At 46.0% G+C, this 14,586-nt stretch overlaps 1 protein-coding gene across 3 annotated transcripts in view; it reads right to left on the minus strand.

Moving 5' to 3' along the window:
* Nucleotides 1-477: 477 nt before the first annotated feature.
* SERTAD2 (SERTA domain containing 2) overlaps nucleotides 478-14,586 on the minus strand; it is a 76,282-nt gene continuing 62,173 nt past the window's right edge. For 2 of the 3 annotated variants that reach the window (XM_058802216.1, XM_058802217.1), the window contains one exon: nucleotides 478-3,386. In XM_058802216.1, the coding sequence (XP_058658199.1) occupies nucleotides 2,438-3,382 (945 nt within the window). In that variant the 5' untranslated portion in view covers nucleotides 3,383-3,386 and the 3' untranslated portion in view covers nucleotides 478-2,437. Of the gene's footprint in view, nucleotides 3,387-8,261; nucleotides 8,369-14,586 lie in introns of those variants that run through there. The other variant, XM_058802218.1, reaches the window with a different exon arrangement.

Genomic DNA, 14,586 nt, shown 5'->3' on the forward strand with positions numbered 1-14,586 from the left:
ATTTATGCAGGCGTAAATACTTAAGTAATCCCAAAAAACAGATGGCTCCAGCACCCTGCAAACCAGTTTTTAACCATGGTAAGGCAAGTGCCTGCAAGTTACCAAGCCTGGTGCTGTTCCAGGTTTGTGCAGCATTGTGTTCCCAGGTACTCGAGGTGCAGGGACAGAAAGGCTGTGGGTTCTCCTGCAAGGGCTGAGGACTGCTGTGGAACAAGGGCTGGGTGGAGCTGGAGCTGTCCCTCCCTCCCTGCCCTCCCTTCCCCTGGTCCCTAACGCTACACTTGGTCAGTGGTTCTCCGTTGAAGCATAACCTCCTTTCTCTTTAGTCTGTGTAGTGACTGCAGATCCATCAGCACCCCAGTGCTTCACGGAGCTCAGCTTGGGAAAAGAAGAAAGCAAACCCACCCCCTGGGCCAGTGCCCCCCTCCTCCCCAGCCCTGTCTCTCCCTGACAGATGAGCTGGGAGCCAGAAGCGCCTTTCGCAGCTGTACATGATGCATTTCATTTCCATTAGGAGTTCCTTCATTGCAAAAATGTATTTGCTCTCATCCTGTGTCTGTGTGCATATCTATGTTACATCTATCTATATACTAATACCTATATATGGCCTGCTTTAAAGTGCCAATTTACAAAAAGCCGCCTCCTCAAAAGGCAGGCAAGACCCAATTTCATCTATGACAAGAAGGGAGCAGAACTGACTGAATATTGCCAAATGACGTAAAACATAATTTAAAATTTCTTAAATAAATATAAAAGTTATTCCTAAAGAAGCCATAGGCATGTCAACAATACAGGTTGTAACCGGCACTCAACAACTAAAGTACCATTGGAAAACTAAAATGCCATAGCAACTTCAGCAATAGGCATGATACATTGCAAACATTTTTTTCTTTTTAAATTAAATGTACACCACAACGAACTCAGGAAAAAAAAACAGCTATTGGTGCAGTAAGAAGACTTCTCAGGTGTTACGGGGGAGGGGACCATGCATAGAAAGCTGTGTCTGTATATTCCTTGTAAAACGGGTCTATAAAGTGTAAAGCAGGTAACGCAGTTGATACAAGAACCCAACTCTATACGAGAGTGATGCTAAGTGATGTCACACGACTGGCTCCAGTTTCGACAGCAATGGATATTGAAGCAAGTCCATCCAGTGCAGGTACGAGATGAGCTTCACTGCAGTAATACTGAAGCTGCCTTTTTCAGCACTTAGCACAGTGAGGTGGGAGAGGGGAGGAGAAATGCTCCAAGAAAGGGCGAGCGGACGCTCCCAGCCCCGCGCCGTCAGTCAGGGAGCGCCACGGGAGCCTGGCTGGCTCTCCGGGCTCCCCTCACCATTGCCAGGAGCTCTGGGTCAGCAGGTGCCGATCTCCGCCGGGTTAAGGCTCCACGTGGGGCGGGCGGGAGCTGCGGCCACGGCAGCGCTCAGGAGCTCCGGGGTGAAGTTCCACAACTGTTTCCTGCCAACTGCTTCACATACGTGTTGGAAAGGACATGGCTCTAAGTTTCAGGAATCACAGTAGTGCGCAGTGGGTACAGCAGGGAGCAAACACTTGTGAAACTCCGGCAGAAGCAGCTCCCAGCCCTTTCTTAAAGCACTTTTTTTTTTGTTTGCATTCAGGGAAACCGACTGCAGGCTTATTTGATCCAATTTTCTCTTTGCACCATACACATATAAAACATTACAACTCTGTATAAAAGTACAAGTGGTTCTTGTACATCTGAATTATGCAGGAACTATGTGAGCAAATCCTATCAAAATAGCTATTTTTTGTGTGTATAAACAGCATTTGTTTTTAGAAAAAACAATACCATAAACTGCAGAATCTGTACAAAAATATAAAATAAATTTGGGCAGCAGTTTCTAAACAGCCATGTAAATGCAACACTTAAAGAGGAGCAGGTTAATGCCTCCAAAAGGCTGAATTGCTAAAGTCAACCTATACAGGGCTAAAATGGTATTGAGATTATCTAAATAATAAAATTTTTTACCTCTTGCAATAAAACTTATAGAAAAAATAGACAAGTATGCACATGCAATTTACAGCTTTCCCCAACATAATCCTTGTGCTTAGCTTTTACCTTTTTTTTTCCTTTTTTTCTTTTTTTTTTTTTTTGTAATAACATAACATTGTCTACAATACGTATTCTTTCCTATACCAGGATATTCGGTCTTCCTTGAGGAACCACTTTAAAAAAAATACATTAGAAGTGGTCATACATGGATGAAGGCACTCCAACTCTGCTCGAAGCAAAAACTAGTGTGATCCTTTTCTTTTCAAAAAAGGCAAGCAAGGATGCATGCACAGTGCTGTGAATCGGGGCTGGGAGGGACTATGGAAATACTACCAAGTGTATATACTGGTACTTAAAATTAAAAAAAAAAAAAAAAAGAAAGAAAAAAAGACCAAAAAAAGTTGATATATTTCTAATATTTTTAAGACCCAACAAGCACCTCCATGATGTGATCCAGTTCTGTGAGATCCATTTTGAAAGGCTGATTTGGAGTTACTGGCTGACTGCTGTACGGAGCAAGAGTTTTTAGGAGCTCATCTGCTGAGACAGGAGCCATTTTTGAGGCAGCCCCCGTGGCAGACGTGCAGGGGTCAAAATCATACATGGACGTATCAATGTCAGCGAACAGAATGTCATCCAGGGTCAAGTCTGTGAGGAAACCTGTGGAAGCTGTTATCTCAAAGTTGCCAGGCAGGGGGTCCATGAGTTTGGATTCAGCCGTTCTGCTCTCCGGGAGGCCCTCGGGCTTGTGGATGTTGGACTCGCTGGGCTGGGCTTTCGAGTCGTCGGCTGCCGGCTCAGCTGCTACTGCCTCTGCGGAGGTAGGTGCTGGACAAAGCTCCTCGATTTCATCCAAGGCTGAGGAGAAGCTGTCCTTTACTGGCTGGAGAGCAGGAGGTGGTGGCTTCGTCGGACCATCGTGCTGGACAGCCGGGGAAGTGCAAAAAGTGTCGTCCTCGAGCAGAGAGGCCGGGGTGAGGCAGGACTCCAGGGGCATAGTGCTTACCAGGTCGGCGGGGAGCAGGGGCGGCGAGGCCAGGTGGCTGAAGGCCGGCTGCGCCTCGCGGAAGTTGTCGCTGAGAGGGTCGGCAGGCTGCGAAGCGCCCACAAACATGGGCCTCAAGCTGCCTTCTTGTTTGAGTTCTTCCTGGATTCGCCTCAACATGTTGTTAATTAAAACTGTCTTTTGCAAGCTTGGCTCGGTTAATGGCCTGTGGTTATAAAGTTTCATAAGGGAAATGTTGAAGATAGTCTGACGCTGTAAGGTGTAAGACACCTTAGAGGGACCGTCAGTGGGAGACACCACTTTGCCTTCCAGCCCATCTTCATGCTCGTCAAACTTCCGCTTTCCTCCTTTCCCCAACATATATCTGCAAGGGAAGAGAGGACACTGATGAAGGCAGCAAGGCAGGTACACATCTGTCCCCATCAGTAAGTCAGCCTTGGCCCACAGCAGCGTGATGGGCAAGCAGCAGCCACCCTAACACAGGGCTCTGGTCCAACCATGTTTAGGCATGGCTGTGCTGGTGAATTCCAAGCAGGAATTCAGACAGCTTCTATAATAGTCAAGATCTGGCATGCCTGGCAGCAAATTTCCTCTTCCTTACATTAAGCAAATACCTGTCCATAGGAGCACGAGCCACAGGCACTGTACTGAACGTTTCCTTACATTCCCTGACTGAGGCAGTGCTATGCCTGGGAATACAAATGTAAAGCACTGAAGTTCTCACAATGAATTTCCTCTTTTTATTGAAAAGTGTGTTCACGGGGGAAGGGAAGTGAGGCTCAAGCAATTGTGTGTTGAGAGAAACTTCCCCAGTGAGGTTGGGAGATCAGCCCTTTGGTACACCAGGATATACACATATGGGTTTATTTAGCTGATAGCCTAAGGACTAAAGTACCACAGCAGGAAATGCAGTTATTATACTCAGAATTAGATAAATTACAGCAGAGGAAGATGATCTGTTAAGTCTTTTACTCTAATCCCCAAGACCACTCTCTGCGCTACACTCTGCTGCTGGTCAGATGGCAGATTTTGAAGGAAACAAAGGGGATTTTACCAAACTTGCCCCATATTATAAATAATTTCTGAGCTAAGATTAAGTAGGGCAGTTCAGTCCCCAGTGCCATCTCTTCCAGGATGTTTCAGAGTGCCTGGAAATGCTCCTCTACACAGCACAGTCCCAACGTCATTTTGTCACCATTATTTTTGTGACACCAGGATCCCCCCCAAACGCAGAGGAATGAAGGAGTTGCTGTGCTGTGGCAGTACCATGACCTGGCATTATGCTCCCTCATTTTCTCAGGTAGAATGGTGAGGTGCTGGAGCTCTAACCCGCTCACTCTTTTAATATGATCACAAGGAGCTCCCTGTTCATTCTTGTATCCTTCCCTCTGTTTAACAAATTCTTCTGGCATGAAGAAGTCTGCGTTGCTTAAAGAGAAAAAAAAACCTACAAAAACCTAAAAACCCTCCCAAAAAAGTGGAAGAGGCTTTCTAGCCACAGGTATCCAGAAAGAAGTTGCAATGGCCATACAGATTTTTACCCCAGACCCCTTCTCACATTATGCAGCTATCATCTAGGAGACAAAATTTGCCTTCCTTATTTGAATACAATTCCCAATCCGCCCAGTAGGGTTAGTGCCTGCGAAACAACTGCACCAGGCAGGTCTAACACAGTTTGATGGTCGCACACCAGTTCAGCAGACAGACAACACAGTTTAACATCACCAAAAATGACTGACCAACATTTAAGAGCAAAGAGACCCTTGGAAAGCAGAAGAGGAGGCTAAAGAAGTCAGGGTTTCAGTGCTACAAGAGCTTCAGAGAGCATTTGCTGGGCGGTAAATTGAAAACCAGATCGGGTGAAGCGAGCCTCTTCTGGTTAAAAATAAGTCCCAAATCCAGATAATTTTCTAGCATATTATGCAATTAAAAAAAGAAAGGGGGGGGGGGGAGGGAGCAGGCTGAGCGGAGCTGAGGAACAGGTAGGCTGCCATCCAAGCTGCTTGGCCAGCTACCAGCAATTCCTGCGCCTGGAATCTCGGGCGAACAAAACCTCTGAAATTTAGCACTGCTGCCGAAGTCTGGCTTTTCTCTGCTCCCTAGTGTCACTTCATGGACTGCTCTGGAACTGCTCACATGGGTCTGGGGGGCGAGCGGGGGGCTTTGCTGTGCCAGTGTTCACAGCAGACACGCTTCCTTTCACTTCAGACAGATAAGAGCAAGAAAGGGAGGATGGGGTTAGCAAGAATTAAAAACCCTGCTCAATTCCAGCACGTTTTTAAAGCAGCATGGGGTTAGGAGGAGATGAGCAGCTTTCCATCCCTTCCTGCTATCTCCTCCCCCTGAAAAAAGACAGACTCTGACCTGAAGATATAGCAGTGCTCCTTCTACAATGCTCTATTTAAAGAAGACATTTTTAAATGGCTTTGGGACTAGATGAGTTTGAAGTTTGTCAGCCTCTGCCAGGAATGTATAAAAACATTCCCCGTACAAAGCAAACCTTTTCCCCCATGATAAAGAAAACAGCCCAGGCTCCATTCCCTGTGCTCAGTTATTCATCATTGCCAGGTGACGCTGCCAAGCATTTCCAACAAACCCAACTGAGCCCATTTCCACCCAAGACTGAGGTGCTGGTAGTGAACACTTATTTAAAGCTGATCAGTAAGAACTGTGGGATCATCACTGAGTAAATACTATGATAACCTCACTACGTCATTTTCCAGGAAGCTCAGAGATCATTCAAGATTTCCTGTATGTGTGACTGTCAAGCTTTCACATCTCACTCCATCTTCATTGTAGCTTGATTCAGAGCTTGCCCTTTTAAAAGATAAAATAGATCAGGCAACTCCCAGGCTCACCTACTAGCTTTTCAGCACAGCTTTCAGTTTCCTTTTTCCCCACTAATACTCTCTGAAGAGGGTTTAACCCCTAAAGCACCAAAGCAGGATGTCAGCATAAGCATGGAGGCTTTATTCCACCAAGGAGAGGGCTCAAATAAGCACTGCTAGACTCCTGGCTTTATAAAGTTTTATTTTATCCTCTTCTCCTCTGGCATGCCAATGGGAATTGTAAAGAATGTTTTCCTCCAGTTTCCATAAATCACTTCATTCATGCCAAGCAAAGCAAGGAGGTGATATCTTCTTAGACCAACTGATAGAGTTGGTAAAATCAGACATGCTGGGGGGCTTGCAAGTCTTCCTCTGGCTCTTCAAAAAGGAATTTCATAGTGTCTGACCATCAAAGCTTAAGACAATGTTGTCTGCTTGTTCTTTACAGTTCAAACCATCTCTTCCCTCCTTCAACCAATCACTTTCATGCCTGCATTAAAGGGATCAGTGTTGTATGTCTTAAGATAAAGAATAACATTAAAAAAAAAAGGATGCTGTACAATATCAGCATTTGATCTCAATCAATTCTGTTCATCTCAATAACTTTGCTTCTAGCCTTTTCAGCCAAACCTCCTGCTGGGAAAATGAAAATGCCAAACTTAAAAGATCAGCTTGACCAAAGATCAGTACAAAAAGAGACAAACCCGCACCATCCCAGGTGTCAAAAGAGAGCTGTCCAACCAAGCCATACAGCTGTGACAAGGGCAGCCAGACAACACCAACCCATCCAAACGTGGCATTGCACAGGCAGAAATAAAGGGTAATGCTCATGGAAGGTCTTTCATGCATCTATTTTGCCCGAGCAGCAACTTCAGCCAGATGTAATTCTGCTGCACTTTCACCCATTTGCTAAACACAATTTTGAGGCTGGATGTTAAGAGTTGAGACTGGACGCCACTTTGTTGTTGTTGCTGCTGTTGTAATAAAGGGTGTTGCAGGATTTTGGTCTGCAAGTGAGTTTTCAATGTTTCTTAGGTATGTGGAAGCAGAAAGCTGAAGAAAGACAATGGAAAAGCTGCATCTTTCTGGAGATTGGGGCAGGGGGAGTTACTTGGAGATCTTCCCCAATATTATCTACCAGTTGGCTCCAGCTCTGGAAGACCCAGAACCAAAAGCTAGACCATTGTTGCTGGCAAAGATACTGCTTGCTTTTTTGCCCATTTAGGGCGATTGCACGCGCCTCAGCGCCAGAGAAACCCTAGCATTGTTTGGGAGCTGTCTTTTCTTAATTGAAAAACAAAAGTAGTATATTTTTTTTCCTCGTTTGTGTGTCATTTAGCTTCCTTTTATTGGCTCTGCATGCTCTTCAGACAGAGCTGGGAGAAAAAGCAGTTGGGGCTCAGTGGAAGAGATAATCAGCCGGGAGTGGAAGGTTCTCTGGAGTCAGCCCTCAGCGATGAAAGACAGAAGAGCTCATGCAATGCCTGCGTCTCTGAGCCCACCCAGTGATGATGAATCCTTTGCTCTCCGGAGGACAGAGGTACGTGTAGACTGTGAGAGAAGCACTGTGTTTATTGATTGTGCTTTGGACACTTCAACACTGCCAGATTATTTCTGAAGTCTTCAATAATCGGCACTTTGGCATAGAAAAGCACCAGATGTGTAAAAACTGAGAGGAAAAGTGATTTTGCTCAACAAAAACCCTGTAATTTTAATTCTCAAAGACTTTTAACAATTAAGTTTAAAATACCTCTCAAGACCGAAAACTCATCTTGGAAATCAATTCCACAATCCACTAGGCCCTCCCTGCTCATCGAGACAGACAGGAAGGAGAATAAAGAAAAAAAGAAGGAGGAACTGAACATCAAGAGAAACAGCAGAAAAGGGTTTTTAAGAAGTCACATTTCTACTCACGGATTTACGCCACCCCCTCTGTCAGTGTTGAGGATGAACAGCTTATTATAAATTATAAATAATTAGCTTATTAGAGTTGAGGTTACTTTTAGAACAAACATCATGTTGCTCAAAAAGGTAAAAGCATCAAAATCCCTGAGTCCACAGGCAACCATTCCCCTCCAGGCAGCTGAACACCGAAACACAGGTGTGAACCACAGGGGTTGTGCGAGAAGAGGAGTTTAAAGCAGGACCAGCTACTTTCTGAAGTCTTAGGCAATTCAAACCACAGGGGGGTAAAAAAGGAGAGAGAAAGAAAAAGGCAACTTGGGGGAATTAAAATAAAATGCTACTTCACACATGTGCATGGAAAAACCCAACAAAACCCCACAACACCAAAGCTCCCCCGTAAGAGCCTCCAGAGTGCAATGAGAGCACTGAATTTGTACACTTCATTCCCCTAAGTTCACAAACCTCAGATGTAAGTGACCCTCACCAGGTTTTCTCAAAGAACCTACCCAGTGAATTATGGAAGTGCTTTCTGTGTCACTTCTGGCACATGAAATACAATTTTCCTCTCCTCCATCCTTCACTCCTCATCCTTGAGGGGTCCATTGGTTGTATCCTGGCTCAATGGTAGTCAATGGGTGTTTTGTCACTGACTTCAGCAGAATGAGGATTTGGCACAGAAAGCTGCAGGACCAAAATAAAAAGGCCTTTTATGCCAACTGTGTTCATCTGGCAAGACCCTCTGCGCTAACAGAGGCAGGTTGAGCTGCTGTGAGGTATTTCAGTGCTGCAGGACCCAGCCTGAGGGACCACCTGAACTTGTAACCAGTCTCCACAACTTCAAAGTATCTGTCCCCTAGAGCTAGGGAGGCAAACCAGTAAACCTCTCTCTCCCTGTCCCCGTGTCCACATCCCCAAGGCCACAGCAGAGAGAGGGAATGGACACATCTGTAGAAGACCCCTTGGGGCAGGACCATGGGCTCACCCACTACAGGATGCTCCTTGGCCCGTGGGATCCTGGCAAAGTATAGCAAACCTGCCCCAGCAGGTGGAAGGCAGACATCTGAGAGCACTGGCACCCTCCTCCCATTCAGAGTTACAAAGGAAAAGCAGAGGGAAGGCCAGTATAAACCTGGCAGGTTCTCCCAGCCCCGCTCAAAACAAGGGGGAAAGCTGAGCAGCCCAGGTGTCGAGGTTTAACTGCAGGGCTGGAGCGAACGAGCAACACGGACTTTCACAGGCAGCAGCCAGAGCTGGGTGGAAATGGCCCCTCCTTGGGGATTTCATCTGCTGACACCGGAGTGTTTAAAGCCTGGCACGGCAGCATCCCCGAGCTGGGACAGCCTGTTCCATGCGGAGCTGCACGGCCCCGCTGCCTGTGCTGTGCTGCAGCTGCCTGCAGGGTGTGAACCGGCCGGCCCGGATGGCGGCTGGGGGAGGGGGGGAGTGTTCTTTAATTTATTTTTTTTTTCCCTCACAAGGCTGCTTTCTCGGGATCTGATGCTTTTTTACATATTGGAGTGCACTGCATCCATGTTGCCTGGCTAAAGAGGACTCCTGACAACGCTGCCTGGTAAGAACTGTGTCTCATGCCACATGTGAGCTAGGAAACAAATCCCACAAGCCCCGAAGAAAGGTAGGGGGAATGGAGCTGTGTAGGGGTTTCTGTCCTCTCCAGGCCAGTGCTCAGACATTCTGTATTTACAAGGTTTGTTTTCCCTGACACATTTTACATTCATTCTGGCTGCCCTTTTTAATTTTTTTTTTTTTTTAACTGAGTGAGGTTTAATAAGCACTTACAAAACTCTCCTTTAGAGTATATAAAAAAATTGGCCTCCTGGGCAGCTCTCTGCTTCCAGAGAGTACAGGGGATTGTTTTTAGGTTTGCAAGCCTTCACTGCAAGGCTGTCAGTGCCAGCAGTAATTCTAAGTGGCAGGTTTTTCTCACACATATTTTACAGGGACCTAACTCTTCCCCGTCTCCTGTGGTGGATGGGTAAACCTCAGCTCTTCCAGAAGAAACAGAGAAGCAAGTAAAGCTCCTCAGCACCCCATTGCTGCATTTAGCAAGACAGGCAGCTTCTCTCTCCCTACAGAAACACAGCCTTAGCCCCCTGCTTTAGGCACTTCACACAGAGTGAAGACTGAGCAAGGAGCAGCTAGCAAGCTGAGTGACAGGGGTCTTTTCTGCTCTCCAGTTAAAACCAAAATAAGAAGGAAAACCATAGTGGGTGACTGTTAGAGGCTATTCTAAGTAGAACTTCAATAGGGGCTGTGTAAGGAAACGTCTGGCAAACAGGAGACAACAGAAGAAGCTCAGACTCTCATTTGAGAAGCATCTGAAGTCGTGCAGGTCTCACAGGGTTTGCCTTTGATACTCAGAGCCCGGAGTCCCCAGGTCCCCGAAGGAGTGCCCACGTTAATCAGAGAGTAAGGTGAAGCCTTCCCTAGCAAATAAGCAATGCAATTATAAAGCCAGTCAATAGTGTAACGCCAGCCAACGTGTTCCAGCGATATTTTGAAACTGTAATCTGATCCTACTGTTTCCATCCTCGTGCCTTGCCTGCTCTCCCTTGTTGCATACTGTACTATTTGAGGCCCAGAGGGCAAAGCGAGCTCTCGCTGTTTGTTCATGATCAGAAACTGCATTTGGAGCGAGAGCTCTGTGTGCACCGCCCACACCACTTTCTTGAGAGTTTCTTAAACTTGCAGCCTGCCGAAGCCCTGCTAGAAGGATCTCTGCAAAACAACCAGAAACACAAACTCCACTTCTGCCTTCAGTTTGCAGCTCCTTTTCACCACGCTAAAAAAAGGCAAAGCCGCAGTGGAAGGCAATCTCTGACTCTGCAGCGTGTTAAGCCTTGCAGGAAACATATGCTTCTATTAAATTGGAAACAGTTTCTAATGCTGTCAGTTTGCTAAATGTAACATGTTCCCCTGGAAGAAGTGGAGCAGTTTTAATGTTTTTGACTAACTGCACACATCCAACCAGAGTACGTCTGATAAAGCTGGAATGGGCTCCAATAAATATAGCTTAGAATAAATTACTGCCTCATTAAGTAATTGTTTGGAAAAAGGACAGCAGGTTTTCTAGATTACAGCCGTGTTATTAAGGGTGTTTATAATATTAGGAATTATATCAGGGTAGCAGAAGTTAATGCAAGTTTAAATCAGAGGAGCACTTGTTAGCTTGTTAAAGCATTAAAGGCTGCCCTGGCAGAACCAGAAGGTGGACAAGACTGCACAGGTTCTGAGCATGGAAAGCCAGCAAGGCACACTGCAAACCACTGTGAGGCTGAAGGCAAGAGCAAAAGCCCTGTGCAACTCTGACAACTCCTCTTCAGTGCAAAGCAAGAGGGAGAATATACCAGGGTAACACACCAGGGTTGAAAAGCATTTATTTAACATTTACATACAGGCAGGCAGTAGTCTTTACTGGAAAAAAGCAGAACAGGTTTGGATTGCCCAGCAGAAACTGATTTCTGACTCAAAGATCTCAAAGCCAAAATGTCAATCCTCACATGCTGTGCTTCAGACAGGACTTCCTGTGTGCTTCCTTATAAAACAGTGCCCAGAAGATGCAAACAAGCCCCCAGCCTGCCCTTTTTTGGTCTCATCCTTAACTGAAAGCTTTAGGAATTACACTGTCCATGACTGCCAACCCTGCCACAGCCCTTCACTGGCCTGGCCCTGCTGACCACTAACCACCAGATCAGGGTGGAGCAGTCCCCCCTTCCCACCACCAGGAGATGCTTTGTTAGAGCTACCTACTGAGGGGAGAGAGATTTTCCAGGAGATGGGAAAGCTGCCCTTATCTCAGGTCACCTCTGTGCCAAATCTCCACTACATCCTTTCCCAGGATAGCTGCACACACGGTCTGCTCACAACAGTGTCTGAGCCACCACCAGGAGCCTCCTTCCCTGGGGGTCAGCTTACCTGGGCTCTGTGCTTCAGAGAGACACCAAAAAGAGCCAGGCTGAAGCTGTTTTGAAATTTGGGTCCCCATGTGTCAGTGTTAAAAAAGCAGCCAGGCCTACCAAGTGCGAATTGAGTTCTACTGTGCTGTGAACACACGGGCTCAGCAATCTGCTGAAGGACCAGGAGCTGCTTTACACACCTGGGCATCAGCAGCAGGAAACCAGAGCTGCAGTAAAGCAAACCAGGCACAGCACTGGGCCAGATCCCCTGACTTTACTATGGGATTAGCTGATTATTCAGCAGACTGTGCTTGTTGGCACCCAAAAAATATGGGTGCATGGCACCCAATGCAAGGGCTTCTACACACAAGCTCACCCTGGGATCAGCCCAGCAGCTCTTCCTGCTCCTCACCACTGTTTCTTCCCCCAAGTGCTGCACTCTGGGCCTCCTTGCATGGAAGCAGGAGATGCTGGTCCCACAGGCAGCACCACAACACCATGAATTCCCATGTCAGTGAGCAAGGAGCCACGCTGGAGCTGGTGCACACAACTCCATGCTGGGAGAACCAGAGCCATCTCCTCAAGAGGTGGAACAGCAGCAATTAAGATGGCTGTGTAGTGCTCCAGGGCCCAGTTCAGCAAAGACTGCCTTCCATTCCTTCCCACTGCAGAGCCAGCAGGCACCGGCACAGCTCAAGTGCTGTCTAAAAAGAGACACCTCGCTTGTAAATGAAATTCAAAACAATCATCTGAAAGACCTAGAACAGCTACCAGAAAGTGACACAGGCTGAGAAACACACACACACACACACACACACACACACACTCCCTTTTCACTGCTAAAATTACACACCTGTAATGACAAGATGCTGCTGGTCAGCTCTAAGGGAGAATGATGAAACAGCCAGGCTGGCTGCGCACCCCTCCTCCCCTGCACACAGAACAATGGATGACGGCGCTGTTGTGTTGTGTTGTACACGACATCTCTATTGGCACGCACGTGGCACGGGCTGCCTTTTATTTTTAGTGTGTGCAGGGACTGAGCACTGCACACCCATCTCCACTGGACCTGTGCAATTCCTGCAAAGGTTAATGAGAATTGTGTGTGTGCACCCGTGAGAGACGAGACCCCTTCGTGTATAATAAGGGAGTTTTTCTCACCTATGTATAATTACTTTGTTTGAATCCTATCGTAGCATCTTCTCCCCAAAGATACCTTGTTTTTCCCCCTTGTCATAGACCCTTAATAAACACATGGTGGGGGAGACCCCCACACTATTGAAAGAACTGAATGGTTTGCCAAAAAGTAGGTTATTGCTCTGAAAACAGTGTTGAATAAATTATCACAGTCAAACTGAAAAGCAGCAAATGGCAGGAGAGAAGAAGAGGAGAAAGGAAAAAAAAAATCCTCTGAATAAATATATGCTACAAATGCACCATACAAATCCCAGCAATGACAAGTCATTTTAGTTTCTGGCCTGCAAATTTTATTTGCTAACCAGTTTTGCACTACTGAGAATTAGGAGAAAAGAAAGGTGTTTCCCTGGCATTTTTTGAAGTAGCTTAAACAGCACATGAGTTTTTTTCAACATTTTTACGTAAATAAAAGGAACACAACCGTGCAAACAAATACATTCTATGAAAAAGAATCCACTCACCCTGCAAGCTTCTCTTAAAGAGGTGAAAAAGCTGTTGGACATTTCTCCCCCACCAGTGAAAACAAAACAAATTTTTAAAACATAGTTTAAATTTGACAAGAAAGTTTGCTCAGATGGTGTTAAATGATGTTGGAGAAGATGCTAACTGCTGCCCTTTCAGTCCAGTGCACTAAAGCTCATGCATTTGTTGAAATAAAACATGTGTTTCCATGTGCTACAAAGGATCCTTCTGAAAACTGACTAAAGGGAACTTTGGCCAACCTTGAGCTATTCTCAACCTGTAATAGCTATGAGTTAGAGACAAAAGAGATTCCATTTTTCGTTGCACCTGCTTCATTTCACAACAAAAACTACTACACTGAAGAAATGTTCTTTAAAACAGCCACCATGGGACCCATGTCTCTTCTATGTGGAGTAATTTAGACATTTTCAAGTAAATAATTTAAATTTATATGGAAGCACCCTTTTAACAGCATCTTTTGACAACACGTGTCTGTATTAAGTCTGTATTTTGAAGCACGTTTAGGACAGGTTAATTACACATAAGAAAGAAACTTAACCACAAACTAAAATTTAGTTTAGAAAATTTGGAGATCAGGAGTGGAAAATACAGAAGGAGAACAGCTCAGGAAATGAAATATCTGAAACTTTATTTCATATTCAGTCAGGCACAACCCACTCACCTCACCCATGATAGTATTATACTGATTTTCCCCACAATTAAAGTCCTCATCCAAGCACACACACACCACGTGTGTGCCCCTGCCAGCAAGGGGAAGCAGAGCAGCGACAGGAAGCTTGACACTGTGTGTCACTCACAGAGAAAATATTCTCTCTCTTCTATTCATTCACAAGCTATTTGTGGAACACTTTAGTTAGGGAAGGAAAGTGGAAGGGTTGTTCAGAAGAGCCAATTTCACCAAGCAGATGGAACAGGAGGGGGAAAGGGGGAGCCAGGTCCCAGCAGAGTAACCCAAGCAGGTTATTGGACCCTGGGACAGCCAACATGGGAGTGAGTATCCTGGCCAAAATCCCTGTGACCACAGCACAGGCTCCTGAAGCTGAAGGCACTGCTCCGACACAGGGCCAGGAGCAGGCATGAGACCTGGCCCACAGCAAATCAGGCCGTGCCTAAAGTACTGAAATAGAGTGGCTTGTCTCACACAAGGCCCACAGAGCAGTGAGAAAGCAAAATGTAACCACCACTGTTCAAAAAAAACACTGTGGTTTGCACACAAACGCTAGTCTCCTATCTTGAT

This window comes from Ammospiza caudacuta, chromosome 3 (genome assembly GCF_027887145.1).
Source record: "Ammospiza caudacuta isolate bAmmCau1 chromosome 3, bAmmCau1.pri, whole genome shotgun sequence".
Taxonomy (NCBI): domain Eukaryota; kingdom Metazoa; phylum Chordata; class Aves; order Passeriformes; family Passerellidae; genus Ammospiza; species Ammospiza caudacuta.